The sequence below is a fragment of the Bubalus bubalis genome, chromosome 8 (assembly GCF_019923935.1).
Source record: "Bubalus bubalis isolate 160015118507 breed Murrah chromosome 8, NDDB_SH_1, whole genome shotgun sequence".
In the NCBI taxonomy this organism is placed as follows: Eukaryota; Metazoa; Chordata; class Mammalia; order Artiodactyla; family Bovidae; genus Bubalus; species Bubalus bubalis.
The window spans coordinates 44,211,009-44,229,679 of NC_059164.1; the positions used below are offsets into that span (position 1 = coordinate 44,211,009).

Sequence of the window (18,671 nt, forward strand, 5' to 3'; positions counted from 1 at the left end):
CTAAGTTTTAACAAAGAAAACAAAAAAATTGACTTACTTTGCCCCTCTGAGATCCAAATCTTGAGTAATAGCTTGTCTTACTGTGGATCCCCCAAAATAGAGCGCAGTATCCTCTGCAAGAATCCCACACTCAGTACAAGTACTTCCACCTTCCAAGGACATCCATAAATCAGGCTTGATTTCTTCACTGTCAAAGCGTTCCTTCAGAAAAGTCTGGAAGTAAGTGGTATGTGTTTAAAAGTAAAAACTTAAAAGAATAATTATGGAATAGTTAAGACAATACAAAGTTACATCTTGGACCTTAAAAATTAGAGCTGATTTCAAATGCTTTTCTGAAAGATATTAAAAGAAACCCAACATGATACGTCCACAATATTCTTGTCCATCATCTATTGACGATCATTTAAACTGCTTAAATAATGCTTAATTATTGGAATTTAAAATCTAGAAAGAATCTTAAAATAGAACAATTGTAAAGTTGAGTTTAGTAATATTCCTATTTGTAAAAACTTACTTAAGCATATACTCTCAAAATATTTATCTGTATATGATGGAAAGTACTCTTGTAATTTATTATGATATTATGAAACAGGAACAAAAATTTAAAAAAATTAAAGGAATAAGATAAAACAGATGGTTTAGCACTTCCCCCTGTCCCAGTATTCCCTGAATGATTGTCATATTCTCCTTGGAAATATGTGCCCCCTCCACTCCCTGCACCTTGGAGAGTATTTTAGGAACCCAGGACCCTTCAGCTTTCAACACAGAACAAACTTAAAATGTCTTATTTGGTTAGGCAGGGACACTTGAAACCAAACCTTTCTGTATGAAGTTAAAAGAAAACAATCTTGGAAGGCAATTTAAAGTACTTTTCACATGTTTGTCAGGGCCAAGATTCAGGATGATAGGGAGAAGAGCTCAAAATCTAGAATGAACTATTTCCCCCTGAGTCTCCAATTTATCCTTTTGACTAAAAAGGACCACCAACCAGGAATAGTCTATTTCCAAAACATAACAGATAAATAAAACATTAGGGTTTATTATGGCTAATTTTATGTTCAATTATTTCATTTCCTCACATCACAGTCAAGCTCTTGATTTTCTATTCATTTTGTCCAGAGAACATTCTTTTTGTCCATAATACAGTTTTGCATTAGGTTGAGGCAGTTTTTTTTTTCATTTTTCTTTTTGTTTTTTTAGTGATAGAAATATGTCATGAAAACAGTATGTTATAGTTGCAACTGTAGTAGCTGTTTACAGAAAAACTATATACCTTTTCACTTCTTTAGGTAGGCTGTCTAGTTGCTATCTTATTGTTTGGTTCAGATGATTTAGATAGACCCTCTTCAAATTTGGAACATAATCAACTCTATAGTTAAAGACATGTGGTCAACATGTTAGCCTTACTTCACCTCACTGATGTTAGCAAATAAATGCAATTTATAACTGGAGGTTTATATATGAGAACACAAGGGTCAGAAGACATGCTTTGGTAATCATGTTAAACTCTCATTATAAATATCTGATTCAGGGTTCATAATATAGATTTCTACAATTTCTTATCCAACTGAAGCATGCTAATGGAATTTAAATGTTCATGAAAGACTCTACATCAAAAAATTTATTTAGTACCTGTAGCTACGTTTCTCATGTTATAATCTCATTTGGTAACATACAAACTAACAGCTTCAGGTACAAGTGAGCACTGCTCCAATTTTATGTTTTTAATCTATTAGTTTCAAAATTGTTGAAGTATTGTAGAAAAAAATCACAGTTTAAAAAAAAAAGTATTTATTTTTGGCTGCTTGGGTCTTAGTTGCAGCTCGGGGGCTTCTCTCTACTTGAAGTGCATGGGCTTAGTAATTGTGGAGCACAGGCTTAGTTGCCCTGTGGCATGTGGGATCTTAGTTCCCTGACCAGGGATCAAAACTGCATCCCCTGCCTTGGAAGACATATTCTTAACCAATGGACCACCAGGGAAGTCACAAAATGACAGGTTTTATTTACATTGTTTGTCACTTATACACTCAATTTCAATCACTTGTACTTTTTTACCTTAGTCATTTTTCTGTTATTGTAAGATAAATACAGTATATTTATTCACAGAAACAGAGTTTATATATATATGGCAACAGTGTTGAGCAACTTTGCATGTTAAATAATGATATAATAGCTAAAATTTCCAAGACTAACCTCTCTATTCTTATTTAATATGCAACCACATTTCAGCAGTCAACAAATCAGAACACTTTCTGAACAAAAATTCTGGTGCCATTTCCACCTTTTTGAAAACTTGTTTTTTTTGTGTGTGATAATGTATCAATATTATTTGCTTTATTTCATAACAACAACAGTATCCTCCTAATTTAAATAGTATATCTACTGAAAAAAGTGAATTAAGTAAGGTTTAATATTGACTTTAACAGTCTGCTCTATAAAACCCCCCTAAACAGAGTATGTTCTTTAATCCATACAGACTGGTTTATATTATTAAGTGTGTAAAACATACTAGCACTTGGTCCTAATATTCTTGTATTTAATAAACCATATATATATATATATATATATATATGGAGAAGGCAATGGCAACCCACTCCAGTACTCTTGCCTGGAGAATCCCATGGACGCAGGAGCCTGGTAGGGTGCAGTCCGTGGGGTCGCTAAGAGTCGGACACGACTGAGCGACTTCATTTTCACTTTTCACTTTAATGCATTGGAGAAGGAAATGGCAACCCACTCCAGTATTCTTGCCTGGAGAATCCCAGGGATGGCGGAGCCTGGGGGCCTGCCGTCTATGGGGTCACACAGAGTAGGACACGACTGAAGCAACTTAGCAGCAGCAGCATATATATATATATATACATATATATATGTATGTATATATATATATTTAAGATTCTGTCCAAAGGATTTATTTACTGGGAGTCCTAAAGAACGTGGTTATAAATTATTAGTCTCACTCTTAAGTTGGCTCTTGATGCACGACCTGGAATGAGGGTACATGCTTTCTTCAGGTGCTTTAATTTTACCTTCAGAGTGTGAGTCAAGTAGCAGTTTGGCCCAGAGTATCCCGGATCACAGATGCACTGTTCCTTTAAGCAATCTCCATGGCCTCTGCAGTTGTCCAAGCATTCAGGGCCCAGGTAGAAATTGTCAATTGCCCATTGCATATCTGAGTGCTTCTGGTAGAACCGAAACCTTACTGGACTATTGGCAACACAAGAGGAAAGGAGTGAAGAACAAAAGTTAACTTTATTCAGGTCCATATTCCCGCATATACATTCAGTATTCAAGAGAAAAAACATTTAAACCATTCTGACCAAGGTGAAATGGGTTAATAAAAGTTGTTTTGGGACCATCATTATCTTTCTATTTCTAGCAATGTAAGTTTAAAGCCAGTTCAACTTACATTTTAAAATATGTGAGTAAACTTGTAAAACAAAATGAAAATACAGTGGAACCTCTATGTCAAGCAAAAGGAACATTTTAAAACACAAATCTGTAACTATTAAAAATCAACTTATGAACTGGAGTCCATGTTCTACATGGACTACAATGCAATTTAGATTCATTAACTGTATTTCTGAAATTGTACAGAAGGTAAATCACTCCTTTGACAGTGCCTTGTCAGCATACACACGGCCTTCAGGTGGTTGGGAAACAGCAGCTTATGAATCCCCTAAAAATAATCAATATTCCCAGAATAACTATGCTAATTAGAAAATAATTTTGAAGGGTCATATTAAAGGAAAATTTCCCTGAGATTTTAATTTTATCATTGCTCTTCTCTGTCCTCCGGGGAAAACAGAAGTGTCATAATTAAACTTATATTAACATATTCCACCCTTTTTTGGTGGAAAGAGTTCAAAGTACATGAGGCAACATCCTGGGAAGATATAAACATTCTGTATCTTGTTTCTGGTGGTTACATGGATTATACAAGGGGAAGAAATCATGAGGAACAATCAAAATGTGTTCATTTTACTGACTGTAAATTATATACCTCATTATAAAAAAAGAGAGTGAGAACAAGACGGGGAAATGAGGCAATGAGGGTATGGTGGCTCTCCAGCAACCACTTCAGCCCAGATGAGTCATATGAGAATCATAATATAATTTCCCTAACTGTTGGTGGTGTAAGGAATGAACATTCTTGAACTAATTTGTACCAATGAGATGCAAAGAGGTACTTGCTCCAGCTTTGCTGGAAACAAAAGCAACTCTCTTTCTCTTCCATTGGACACAGGTAAGGATGCACTGTGGTCCAGCTTTCTGGGAGACATCTATGTTCACAAAGGAAACTAGTCTGAAGACTGATTATGACATCCATGTGTGGACAGTGGAGCAAAGAATAAGAGTAAGAGAGTAAGAAATAATAATGTCCTTGAAGACACTGTTGACGTTGTCAACCAACCAATCCTACAGTCCACTTACTTTGGATTTTTTTCATCATACAGATAATATATTTCACTTTCAATTGAGCCAAATGTAATTTTAATTTGAATGGAATTTTCTGTTACCTGCAGCTGAAAGTATACTGATTGTTGTCTAGCATGTTAACTAAGCCTTTTAGATTTGTTCCAGAAAACTGTGGGTGATCATGCAATAGACAATCTCTATGGGACTTTTTTGCCTTGTGTAAATACCTTATTCAAAGGCTCTATGTGTTCTGGTCATATATCTCGAATCTGTTTCACAAAAGGTTCTTCATTTAGCCAGAAACTGTGACATATTGTGGAAGCATAACTATCATTTTCTTTAATGTATCTTTTCCCCTAATTTTACAGTTGAAGGGAATTTTTTTGTAATTGCCTAAATTAACTTTTCCACATACTTTTCAGAAAACAGTTTAATCATCTTGGCTCACTACTGTCTAGGCTAATTACTTTCCACTACAGGTGCAGAACATAATACTTTGATAAGAAAAAAAATGAAACCTACAAACTACATTTGTACAAACAGCATGGAGAATTAGGATTTGTACAAGTATTAAGAGCTTGATAAGTTAGGTTTTCTCTTGGCCCCATCTATCATGGATTGACAAGGGGCCAATGTGGAAAGCACAATTTACAAGGTCCATAAGGTAACATATACCTTTTCAACTGGCTCCAAGGCCATCACTATTGCTCAGCAATAGTGAGGTACGGAAAATGGAAGAGCCTGTCAGGGCCTATCTTGACAAGTCTGAGGATTACATCTTGAGGTCTCCTTAAATTAGTTCATCATGGAGGTCACTAATGAGTGAACTTTAGAGTTATGGAGGAAGAGAGCATTTTACTGACAATTACACAGTACTTTCAGGCTGACCACAGTGTCTAAATCCACTTCTGAATGCTTAGAACCAGGGTTTAATTTTCTACTTACTTTCCAACTAAGCTTTCAGGAAGTGGGTAGGTGATCCTTTTCCACCCTTTAGTTGGAAAGAATACAGATGGTTGAGAAACGCTTCCAGAGCATTTTGCGTCTGCAGGTAAGCACTGAGGAACCAGATAATTCCAGCTCACACCAAAGTCTGTAGAGTACTGAACATGAATTTGATTCTGGGTGACTTTTTCAGACACTTTACATCCAACAGAGATCTAATAAACAGAGAGATGAAAGATTATTAAGATTATTAAGGTATTAAAACCATATTGCATGCTCTAAGGACTTCATAGTAAGAAAGCTGCTGATTATTTGACAGACACTGCAACACATCCGTTTCTTTTCAGGTTCATTATTTGCTGTGCCGATGAATGGTGGAGTTGACATGGTTGCCCTAGGTGACAAATTATAGAAAGTGCCAAATATATTGTGTGGGGAGTTTGGAGAGAAGCTGAAAGCTGTGCTTCTGCAATAGCTGGCAGATTGCCTTGGAAGGCCTGGGCCTACTCTTACAAATTGTTGTTTGTTGTGCTAATGGTCTGGCACTTCTGTTTGGCAGAATGCTCGACCAAGAAGGATTGCTAATAGCTTTATCAAGTTTACTGTTTTGTTATACAATTTATGACTCTCAATAAATCACTTTCAACTGCAAGTAAGATGCAGTGAAGTAATTACAGAGGGTATTTTTGATAAGACACAGCATTCTTTGTTGATGGAGACAGTCATAATGCAACATTTGTTGCTAATACAGTGGGAATGAGGTAGACAGAATAAGTTGGTTGACATAAGATCTTAGCTAAAATTGATGTTGGCATTAATGCTAATAATGCCTTTGTTTTCTATAATTTTCTTTCTCCAGAAACACTGAAATGTTTTTATTAAAAAAGTAGGTATAGCCACAATCTTCTCTTAAAGGAAAAGAATGCCTACATCATATAATGATTTAAACTCAGGGAATTGAAATCAGTTTTATACATTTTTCTTATCAATATTTTTCTCTATTAATATTTAATCTCAGAAGCACATTAAATCTTATTTAAGTTCATCTTAGGGCTTCCCTGGTAGCTCAGCTGGTAAAGAATCCACCTGTAATGCAGGCGACCCCACTTCAATTCCTGGGTCTGGAAGATTCCCTGGAGAAGGGATAGGCTGCCCACTCCAGTATTCTTGGGCTTCCCTGGTGGCTCAGATGGTAAAGAATCTGCCTGTAATGCCAGAGACCTGGGTTTGATCCCTGGGTTGGGAAGATCCCCTGGAGGAGGGCATGGCAACGCACTCCAGTATTCTTGCCTGGAGAATCCCCACGGACAGAGGAGCCTGGCAGGCTACAGTCCATGGGGTTGCAAAGAGTTGGACACAACTGAGTGACTAAGCACAGCACACAGCACAAGTTCACCTTGAAATAGTTCAAAAATAAAACACTTTTAATCATTAAGTTATATATACTTGGGATGTATATTAATATTAAATTTTGTTAATAGTTTTCAATGTATGTATTAAGTCAATAAAAGATTGTAATAATCATTGTCTCTACAATTTTTTTTTTTAATTTTTATATTACTGGTATATGGCTTATTTATATAGTTAAGGTCATGGGGCTTGTGATTTCTATCACATCTCCTTTCGGCTCACCTATCTGGTCTGTAAAGAAGACAGATGGATCTTGAAGAATTACAGTGGACTGCTGTACACTGGACTTCCTAGGTGGCCCTAGTGGCAAAGAACCCACCTGCCAATGCAGGAGACATAAGAGATGTAGGTTTGATCCCTGGGTTGGGAAGGTCACCTGGAGAAGGAGGGATACATGGCAGCCCACTCCAGTATTCTTGCCTGGAGAACCCCATGGACAGAGGAGCCTGGTGGGCTACAGTCCATGGGGTTGCAAAGAGTCGGACGTGATTGAAGTGACTTAGCACACACACATTGTTAAGGTCATAACATTTTCACCTTGAATTGCATGATCCAGCCTTCAGTGGGGGTCAGGTCGTGGGTCACTGCATATACTTCTCTTCCATCGTGACTGCCACAAATCATGACACCATCAGGGGAGTCACAGAATCTTTCTACTGTACAATCATCATGGAATAGCCAGTGCTCATTTACTTAAAAAAGAAAAACAAAAATGTTATGACAGATTTATGACAAACATACCTTAAAGCAAATTTTCACTTTAGGTAAGATCGATAATTATTTTAAGTAGTAATCTCTCTAATTACATACCATCTACAGACAAAACACTGATATAAGCACATCATTTTAGGAACATAGATACTGAGAGACTGAGATATATCAAGTGTCCAATACTAGTTTGTTTTTCATTTGTAACACATACAATACATTCTTTTTTTCCCTAAACTAGTTAAGTCTACATTTAGGAAAAAAGAATGCATTTTATTTGTTACAAATGAAAAACAAAGGGAAATGTACATCCATTTGTTTTTCTGACAGGTGTTTAACTTTTTAGGCCAAATCTAAAGAAAGAGGAAGATTTTTAGTAACATGATAGAGAAGTGAGTTAGCTATTTATACTCAAATTTTGGTAGTGTCTCCTGGGCAATGAAAAAAATTGTAATAGCCAAACTCTTATAACCAGAGAGTAGACTAGTGGGAGGGGAAAAGGGGACTTGTCAGTCAAAGGGCACAAAGTTTCAGTAATGCAAGGTGAATACATTCTGGAAATCTATCGTACAACATGGGGGCTATAGTTAATAATTCTGTATTGCGTACTTAAAAATTTACTAAGAGAGATATTAATGTTAAGTGCTCTTACCAAAATAGAAAAATTAATATTAAAAAAGAGGAGGGGCAGGAGGAAACTTTCAGAGATGATTGATAAATTTATGGCCTTTATTGTGATGGTTTCATAGGTGTATATATAAATCCAAATTTATCCAGTTGTATACATTAAATACCTACAACTTTTTGTACATCAATTATACCTCAATAAAGTGATTTTTAAAAAAGCTTCTAAGAGTTTAATGAAAATTTAAGCAGCAAGATATGACTTAATCAGTGCAGAGTAATCCTATTGTGCCTCTCTCTCAAACACACGCACACATACACACACACACACACATGCACACCATACATTCATGTCCCTCACAATTTGCTTTCTCTTTTGGAAGGGATGCTTTAACTTCATGATTTTATCCCAGAAAGGTTAGAAATTAAACATATCTATACATTTCATCTAATTCATGATACATTTTGATTTCACAGGCCCAACTTTTTTCTGGCAGTTTCCTGGTTAGCTCCAGCATTCACAGTGGAGATGAACAGGTACAAATGGAAGCCTGGGTTACTGTGCAAAGAGTTGGATGGCCTCAGAAGAGAAGAGACCAAACAGTTTAATTGGAATCCAGCCTTCACCAGTGTTGTGTTCTTTTGATTTTGTCTGAGCTTAACATATGCCTGTAGAACAAGCATTTTTATCTCTAGGACTCAAATGGCTACCATAATGCGATTATCTGTTGGTTTTCACTCCATTGGATTAGGAGTTACATTTAGTCCTACAGCAGAAATATAGGACTCAAGAATCAAAAGGCACAGAAATCTGAATTCCAATAACAATATCTTGAGTTTATTCTCTGGTATATATTTTATTATATACTAGAATGCTGCAATCTTGAAAAAGGGCTTACATTAATCAACTAACACTAATCTCTTCTGCAGTATCATAAACTACTTCTGTAAGTAGATATTATACTTTCTAGGAGCACTGTCTTTGCAAGACAAGCATGAGCTTAATTGTACATCACAAATTAGTCTAAAATAAAAATCAGTATTTTCAGTACTTGAAAAAACATGTATTTGCTTTTATTCATACAGAAGTTGCACTTAAATTATTCTCTGATCATAAACTCACTTACATAAACCATTACATAGGGAAAACAAATGAGTAATTTAGCAAAGTTCCAAATCAGATTATATAAGTCTACTCGATAATCTTGAAAGAGTTAGACTATTTAATAGTAGTGAAGAACATTTCAAGCCTTTTCAATTTAAAAGGGTGATTTTCATTAAATATTTGCAATTATACCATTGTCCATGTGAAATACTAATCAATGAATTAATAAGAATAAATATTCAATGTTAAGATGATAAAATTATAATGCTATACTATATAGCCTTATGATTATACAGTGGAAGTGAGAAATAGATTTAAGGGCCTAGATCTGATAGATAGAGTGCCTGATGAACTATGGAATGAGGTTCGTGACATTGTACAGGAGACAGGGATCAAGACCATCCCTATGGAAAAGAAATGCAAAAAAGCAAAATGGCTGTCTGGGGAGGCCTTACAAATAGCTGTGAAAAGAAGAGAAGCGAAAAGCAAAGGAGAAAAGGAAAGATATAAACATCTGAATGCAGAGTTCCAAAGAATAGCAAGGAGAGATAAGAAAGTCTTCTTCAGCGACCAATGCAAAGACATAGAGGAAAACAACAGAATGGGAAAGACTAGGGATCTCTTCAAGAAAATCAGAGATACCAAAGGAACATTTCATGCAAAGATGGGCTCGATAAAGGACAGAAATGGTATGGACCTAACAGAAGCAGAAGATATTAACAAGAGATGGCAAGAATACACAGAAGAACTGTACAAAAAAGAGCTTCACAACCATGATAATCATGATGGTGTGATCACTCACCTAGAGGCAGACATCTTTTGGAAAAGACCCAAATGGATTTTCATTTAACATCAGTGAAAATTTACCTGCAGTTTTGTCCTCCATAAACACGTCAAAAGCAATTCTCCCCACAGGGCCGGCATCTGCAGGCGAGCGCTCGTGCTGGGGCACCGGGGCACTGCTGAAGGTGTCCAGCATGACAGTCCTCTGGTCGGCAGAGCCCGAGATGAGGACGTTGTCAATGGCCCAGTCGTTCTGGTCCAGGCCATCGTGTCTTGGCTGCCACCAGCGGAAGCGAGTAGCAATCTCTTTAGCATCAGGAGGGAGAAGGATATTCACAAATCTGAAGAATAAATGATGGTGAGGTTGGGGAAAAGTCGTGTCAAATGTCTCATGGGAGAAAAGGATGTGCATCCAGACATAAGACATTACACATCACTTAGGAGATGAGGAGAGGACTTTAGCTAGAATAATTTTTAAAAACCATGATAAATTGTCTTGATTTTATGGTCTCGTGTGTGTGTGTGTGCTAAGTTGCTTTGGTAGTGTCTGACTCTGTGACCCCATGGACCGTAGCCCGCCAGGCTTCTCTGTCCATGGGATTCTCCAGGCAAGAATACTGGAGTGGGTTGCTGTGCCATCCTGTAAGGGATCTTCCCAACCCAGGGATCAAACATGCATCTCTTAAGTCAATATTGGTTTATGTCTACCAAAGTGCATATACCCTATGCCTCCTGATCTGAAGGAGGCCTAGGCAAACAGAAAACTGCAGAGCTCACCCTGGAGGCACAATGATAAAGAATCCACCTGTCAACGCAGGAGATGCAAGAGGCGGCGGTAAAGTCTCATCTTTTTAATCCATGCCAATCTAACTCCCTTTACAGTCCAAGGCTGCCTCTTAGCACTACAGGACAGGGCCAACAAGCCTCAATTCATCCTGGGAAGAACCTTTAAGCTAAGAGCTTCAAAATGACCCCTTGGTTTTTATCTTTCACACTGAAGAGGTTTAGTTACCTTAGTTTTGCTTACACAATATCTCCTTGTTGATTCTTTTACCCCTTTTTCTCTCTTTACGTCTTCCTTTAAGTATAATGACCAGAACAGTAGGTAGTATTCTAGATGGGGATCAATCAAAATCTATTCAAGGCTACAATGTTGTTAGTTGAATTTCTAGTACTTGGAATTTAAATACATTTTTTAGGTCATGTCCATCATTTTGCATACCCTTTGGGTTACAACAGCTCAGTGGAGCTTGGTCTTAGGGAAGGAAAGTGTAGACTGTGAATCTTAGACCCTCATCTGTGTAGTAGCCGGCAGTTTGGAGACTATGAGTCTTTGAAAGTGAAAGTGAAGTTGCTCAGTCATGTCCGACTCTTTGCGACCCCATGGACTGTAGCCTACCAGGCTCCTCTGTCCATGGGATTTTCCAGGCAATAGTACTGGAGTGGATTGCCATTTCCTTCTCTAGGGGATCTTCCCGACCCAGGGTTCGAACCTGGGTCTCCCGCATTGTAGACAGACACTTTACCATCTGAGCCACCAGCAAGTCCTATGAGTCTTTAGGTAAATAATCTTTTTCGAAGTTCATTGTCTCATGCATCTCAATTTTGAAGCTCACGTGTGCCCTTCTCTTTCCTCTTTTTTTTGTATGCTCACCTTGTAAGATCTTTTTATAATTTTTATCCACTAAATTGGCATGTTTAATTAAAATTTTATAAAGTATTAAGTAATACCAGAAATCTATCCATTCCTGGAAGGACACACAATCACACAGCTTTACCCAGAACAATGACTTTCTTCTCATTTTTCTTTCCTGAAAAATCCTTGACCACATTTTAAAAACCTTTGGAGTGGAAATTTATCTAAGGTTGCTGAAAGTGTAAATAAATTATGACCACTGTTCCTACCTTGGTGAATTTGTTTCTCCTTCAGAGAACTAAAGTGGATTGGAAAGTTATGCTTTTACCCTATAGAAACATAACTTCCTTCTCTCTGTCTATTATGTTGTTTAAGTGTTCAGAAGCTCATACATGAGACACATTATAACTTTCTTCATAAATAGTTTACTTGGCTCATCGCCCATCTTCTACTAATAGGTGAGCACAGTTTTTTTGCACTATTACAATGTGTACCACTTAGTTTCACTTGGAATCCTTTATTGGTGTCCAACTTTAATGCATGTGTAGGATTTAAAATGTTTGTTTATGGCAGAGACTGCTGGCATTTCCTCAACTGCCATATTCCCATTCTCCCTTCATGTTAGGAACCCATCTTCTTAGTGAGGCAAATAGTCACCCAGAATAAAGACAACATGTCCAGACTCCCTTGCATATGGGTGTGTTGCTGTGACAAAGTTCTGGCTATTGGAATGCGAAAGGAAGTGTAGGCAAGTGTTAGGAAATGTCTTTAAAGAGAGAGACCACACTGCTCTTGCCCCATCCTTTTGCTTGTGAGCTGGAATGTGGGTTCTTTTGGACCATGCTGTGTAGGTCAAGTGTAGAGTGTGGCAGAAGTACCAGCTAGCAAGAACCTGGGTCTCTGCTGCTACTGTTAAGTTGCTTCAGTCATGTCCGACTCCATGCGACCCCATAGACGGCAGCCCACCAGGCTCCCGTGTCCTTGGGATTCTCCAGGCAAGAACACTGGAGTGGGTTGCCATTTCCTTCTCCAATGCATGAAAGTGAAAAGTGAAAGTGAAGTCGCTTAGTCGTGTCGGACCCTCAGCGACCCCATGGACTGCAGCCTTCCAGGCTCCTCCATCCATGGGATGTCCAGGCAGGAGTACTGGAGTGGGGTGCCATTGCCTTCTCCGACCTGGGTCTCTAGTCCTGGTGAAACCACTGGAGCAGCTCTGGGCAGCTTCCTTCTGGATCTAACTTATATTAAGAGAAGGAAAAAAAACTTCCAAGTTATTTTAGGTTTTCTGTAATTCACAGCTGAACCTGTTCTTGACTGATACATTGAATTTCTATGATCATTTACAAGATTCTCGATTACTTTTATTTTACCTAATTTTTAGCTGGTATCTGGCTTGCCATGCACTGAGGGATTATCTATGTTTCTCATTTTTTTCTGTCTCTTATTTGGGCCACAATCATTCCTCCTCTCCTTGTCTTCCCATCCCCTCTTTCATCTTTCCTCCAACTTTCTCTTTCTCTCCTCTCTCATCCTTCTCTTCCATATTCTTCTCTTCCTACTACTATTTTATTAAATGTTCTTTTCTTTTTTACGAACCTTTTGGCTTTTCTAATTGGTCACATTGTATTTTTAAATTTTTTTATTTATTTATTTATTTTTACATTGTATTTTTGCCCTTCAAGAATATATTCTTAAAAATGACACATATATTGTGTTTATTCAGGATTTTTCAGTAAGAAATGTGAAAAGAGACTCTAGGCTTCTTAAGGATATTTACATTTCATTGTGTTTATTTTGGAGAAGACAATGTGTTTATTTTCTAGCCTCCAAGTCCCTAAAATGGAGTGAACACTATGTGAACAAACAAACCGTTTTTTTGTTTCCATTTTCCCAAAATGTTGTTGAACTTAATTATATATTCATTAATTTATATGGTTTTTTGTAATGGGTCCATTCATTACTGGCATTGTGATTGTGTATTTATCTATTTTAAAATTTACAAACTAGTTGTTCTTGAAATAAAAAACCCAAACCAGTTGTTTATCCAGCTCAGAAACTTTATCCTCAAGTTTGTCTCAGGGGCATCCTCTAGTGGTGAGTGTGGTTCAGGTCTCCCTGTGGTCCCTGTGACAGACTGCTGGCAGGTCTTATCAAGCAATGTTGCTCAACGTACTAGTTATTAGACATAAAACAGAATACAAACCCAGGTTTACTGTACTGGTCATAGAAGATTTCCATTAGTAGGTTCCAGGTAATGCCTCCATTGACAGAGTATTCTAAAAGAACACCTTGGTTACGGTTGTTTGGTGTGATCAGGCATCCATACATGAAGTAAAACTGGATAAACTCAGCATTCGTGAGGTTTAGATCCACGGTGACCAATAGCCGACTGCAGCCCTAAGAAGCAGAATGCACCGATACGGTGACAAGGAATCATCATGACAGGTTCCAGGTGTTCTCTGGCTTTTATCCTTTCTTTTGTAATACAGCTCACACAGTACTGCAGTAATGATTTTCTTATAATTTCTCCTACTATACTAGCTTCTATATGGCCTCTAGCGCACAGTAGGTACACAGCAAACATATGCTGAATTTTGAAATTTTAGTATTAGAACTTACAAAGGGCAATGTATCCTAAGGAGATTCTCTTGTTTTTTCTAAGCAACAGGAGAGCTGGAATTAAAGTAACTATTCTATTTCTAGTTATTTATAGGTATCTGTTAGATTTTTAAAAAGGCATTCACTATTAACAAAATAGTGCATTGAGATGACTATTTTAATATGAAATTTTAAAATGATGTCCAAAAATACAACTTAATTATAATTAGCAATACTAGTTGTAAGCTTTTTAAACTTTTACAGTTGATTTTAATATTTTCTATATTAATTCATTAACATAGATAAGTAGTTGTTTCTTATTAATAGGTGAAACTATGAGGAAAACTAGGTATCAGAGTTCCATCTAAGTTAATACTAAAGAAGAAAGAGTATTGTGAACATTGCATTCTTAACCACTGTTGATGATTATAAAAATGCTATATGTTCTGTTGCTACTCTTGGGCTAAAATACTAGTACACTTCATTGGCACAAAAAACTCTAAGGTAGGGTGTGGTAGGGAAACAAATAACTGACAGTGAATTTGTAATTTTTAAAAATAAAATTTACCTATGAAAGGTATTTAATCATACTACTGGAGAATTCTACTTTTAAACAAGTCATCTTTGGCAGCAGTGCAGAATGATTATAAAATTTCTCAAAGCAATTTTCTAACATTGCTGCTATCATTCGCAAAATAATCGGCTATAAATATAAATGTCTAGAAATTACTAACAGTTATTCTTGCTTGGGTAAGTTATATAAGGGGTTAATTATTGTTAATAAATTCAGGAAACATCAAAGCTCATTTTCCAGATTTTTGGCTCCTTAAATCCTAAATCTGTTGCAAGCTCAGGAATTTTCAATTAGAACATCATCCAGATGGAAGACCTTCACACATTGTACAAGCTCTCTATCCCAGGGTGGAAATTCATTTAAATCTCTTTTTAAAAAATGTGCACTTAAATATACCTGTACTGACACCACCCTGCATAGTTAAATTGTCAAAACTGATTTGTGACAGGAAAATGTTGAAAATGATTAGCATTTTCTGATTTGTAGAAAGTTGTGAGTTCACATTAAGTTTGTGCATTTAGAGTTTCTAACTCTGCATCTTGTTTGTCGATTAAACTTCAAAAGAAAGTCAGTTTTGGGAGGGGGAGGAACTCAGAGGATGCAGAAATGAATAAACAGCAACCAAACACTGACCCCACTGAAATGAAGAGCCATTCCTGAAGCCACAGCTCCACACACGGTACTTAATTTCCCTCCATTCACAGTCAGCCAGTTCTGGTTAGATGGGGCCCGATTGAAGTTGTCTTTGAGTTGAGTTGGAAGAGAGGTCTCAGGCTCATCACAGTACAGGCCACCCCACTGCTCGTCACAGCTGGGAGTGGAGAAAGAGTAAAGAAAAGTCAGCATCAAACACAGGCCCTGCAAGCGTGCTCTCAAATTAGTGAGGCCAACTCCTTTTCCTAGTCCAAGATGATGAAAGATTAGTTATCTTCACAGAGTTTGCCGTAATTCAGCTGCTCTCCTTAACAGTGCTTTAGGTTAGAAATAAGCAGTGAATTAACTACGTCTGCTGCTGCTGCTAAGTCGCTTCAGTCGTGTCCGACTCTGTGCAACCCCACAGACGGCAGCCCACCAGACTCCCCTGTCTCTGAGATTCTCCAGGCAAGAGCACTGGAGTGGGTGGCCATTTCCTTCTCCGGTGCGTGAAAGTGAAAAGTGAAAGTGAAGTCGCTTCAGTCGTGTCCGACTCTGTGCGACCCCATAGAAGGCAGCCTACCAGGCTCCTCTGTCCATGGGATTTTCCAGGCAAGAGTACTGGAGTGGAGTGCCATTGCCTTCTCTGTAACTGCCTCTAGGCTTTCCTAAATTAGTGACTTGGGCTTATAGGTGGAAAGAAAGAAGCAACCTGAAAGAATTCACTAAAGCCCATTCCCTACATGACACAGCTCTGGATGGCTGATAAGCAATTGCAGATACCAAACTAGCCTGGTTGGTCCTAATAATTTATGAAATCAGGCTTTTTAACAGAGACTTTGGGCCAATCAGGAATTCAAGAGGCCAGGTTCCAAATAGCAAAGGGCACTTTGGATAGCATCTGCCATCTCTGACCACAGGATTGAATTCTCTGTTCAATGTGGGAAGAAATATGAATATAGGACTGGGAAGCTCTGGGGTTGCAGAGGTCATGGTTGATATGGGCTAGAATCATTAATCAAAAGAAAGACCTCCCAGGTGTGCAGAGATTAATGGAGAAGGGAAATGTGAATTCTTTATCATGATCTTCATTCATACTACCCCATCTAACAGTAGAGTTTTTGAAAATAAAGCACAGAGCCCCGTAGTATACAATACACACACACACACATACACACACACACACACACACTTTGTTTAGATCCTTCCAAAGATGCTAAGGCTCTATAAGAGTAAAATCCCAGGTCTCTCCATGAAATACACCTGGCAAATTGATCAGGTATTTATATACTTTTTATACAAATAACATAGGAATACCATTCAAACCACAAGTAATGCACATCATTACATATACATTCAGACCTAAGTGAGAAAAATACTTATGATGTATTATTTTCAGTTAGAATATGCCGAACTCTTGAACCTCCTTTAATATTTTTCTCAAGTCTCAGGTGTATCACAAAAACACAGAAGAAAATAAAACACAGTCAATTATAACTCAGTCTTCTCCTTAAAAGATAGCTATTGTTCAGTTCCTAATCTCTAACCAAGAATGAAGATTCTATAGCCATAAACTTCATAGTTAGCTCAATGTTGGATTTCAGGAAAAATACATATAACTTAAGGCAGTTTGGGAGTGATTCAAAAATCAGTTTCAGAAAAATCTGGCTGGAATGTGAGTCAGGGACTTTCTACAGAAGAAAGAAAAAAGCCTACTTACACACAGTTTCCTTGGATGCACCTTCCATGGCCACCACACATATCTATACAGCCATCCCCGATATAGACATTATCTATTGCCCACGTCTGCTGCTTGTCAAAAGGAGCTGGCTGATGCCAACGGAAACGAGTGGCTTGGGACCTTTGAAGAGAAGTAAAATTATAATGAAGGATGTGGTGGACAAAAGAACGTGTTTTGATATGTTTAAACAAGTGCATGGAGGAATGTAACACAAATGTATGTATACCCTCGTCTGTATTCTGAAGAAAGTGTTGGTAATGGCAGTGTTCTTTGCCTAACTTTGATTAATAAAACCAAGCCAAATTGAACTGCAATAGCTTGAGAATACATTTTGGGCCAATGATATTTCTGAGCCTTGTAAAAACAGATTAAAACAGAAACTAAAACTAATGCTAAAACCAGTAGCCTCAGGGAGCCAGTGAGCCCTGAATTTTGGGTGGAAACCACTGTGAAGGGACACCAGGTCTGCTGGTAACTTATATTTGCATTTTAGGAAAAGATGTTTGTCCTTAAGCAGCCACAAGCCCTCTGCATTTGACTTGGTGAGAGGGTTTCAACTCCCCCATGCTACCTAAGGTCAGATGCTTTTGTGCAGGGGGCACACTGATAGGCCTCACATAACATTTTGGAGGAATTCTCACAATGAGAGCCTTAGGAAGACAGTGGGGGTGTAAGTCAGAAGGATCAATGAAACCCTAGATAACTAGACAGACAAAAAGAGGGTAGTAAGATCAGACTTACTTTATGATGATTTAAATGCAAGATAAATAAAACCCAAACAGAGATTCTCCCACTACATAAGCAGAAATTTATTTGCTCACTTGCATAGCTTGGGAGGAGTGTCTTGTTCAGAAACACAAATAAACTTATGTGTTTAGAGACACTACTACTACTACTACTAAGTCGCTTCAGTCGTGTCTGACTCTATGTAACCCCATGGACTGCAGCCTACCAGGCTTCTCCATCCGTGGGATTCTCCAGGCAAGAACACTGGAGTGGGTTGCCATTTCCTTCTCCAATGCATGAAAGTGGAAAGTGAAAGTGAAGTCGCTCAGTCGTGTCAGACTCTTAGCGACCCCATGGACTGCAGCCTACCGGCTCCCCCATCCATGGGATTTTCTGGGCAACAGCCACTAGATGGCAGTAAAATCCAAACAATGCCTGAGGCTCAAGTGCGCCTGAACATTCAAAGAGCATGGGGTAAATAATTAGCCAAAGTAACTTTTGTTTCATGGATTCATGTATTTTTGTCATTAAGAGATATGTTAACCACGTGACTGAAATCTGTTTTATGCAGGACCAAATATCAAATAACAAGAATTTAAAATTTTCTAATTGAACTCATATATATTAAATTTGGGCTTTCCAGGTGGTGCTAGTGGTAAAGAACCTCCTGACAATATAGGAGACCCAAGAGACATCGGTTCGATCCCTGGGTAGGAAAGATCCCCTGGAGAAGGGCATGGCAACCCACTCCACTATTCTTGCCTGGAGA

At 37.9% G+C, this 18,671-nt stretch overlaps 1 protein-coding gene across 1 annotated transcript in view; it reads right to left on the minus strand.

Annotated features, from left to right (window-relative positions):
- The window catches only part of RELN (reelin), a 553,128-nt gene that overhangs the window by 23,849 nt on the left and 510,608 nt on the right, over nucleotides 1-18,671 (minus strand). The window contains exons 47-54 of the mRNA XM_006053468.4: nucleotides 17,156-17,296; nucleotides 15,436-15,613; nucleotides 13,834-14,027; nucleotides 10,079-10,335; nucleotides 7,312-7,466; nucleotides 5,365-5,579; nucleotides 3,030-3,207; nucleotides 38-213 (exon numbers count right to left, since the gene is read on the minus strand). Coding sequence (XP_006053530.3) covers nucleotides 38-213; nucleotides 3,030-3,207; nucleotides 5,365-5,579; nucleotides 7,312-7,466; nucleotides 10,079-10,335; nucleotides 13,834-14,027; nucleotides 15,436-15,613; nucleotides 17,156-17,296 — 1,494 coding nt within the window. The remainder of the gene's footprint in view (nucleotides 1-37; nucleotides 214-3,029; nucleotides 3,208-5,364; nucleotides 5,580-7,311; nucleotides 7,467-10,078; nucleotides 10,336-13,833; nucleotides 14,028-15,435; nucleotides 15,614-17,155; nucleotides 17,297-18,671) is intronic.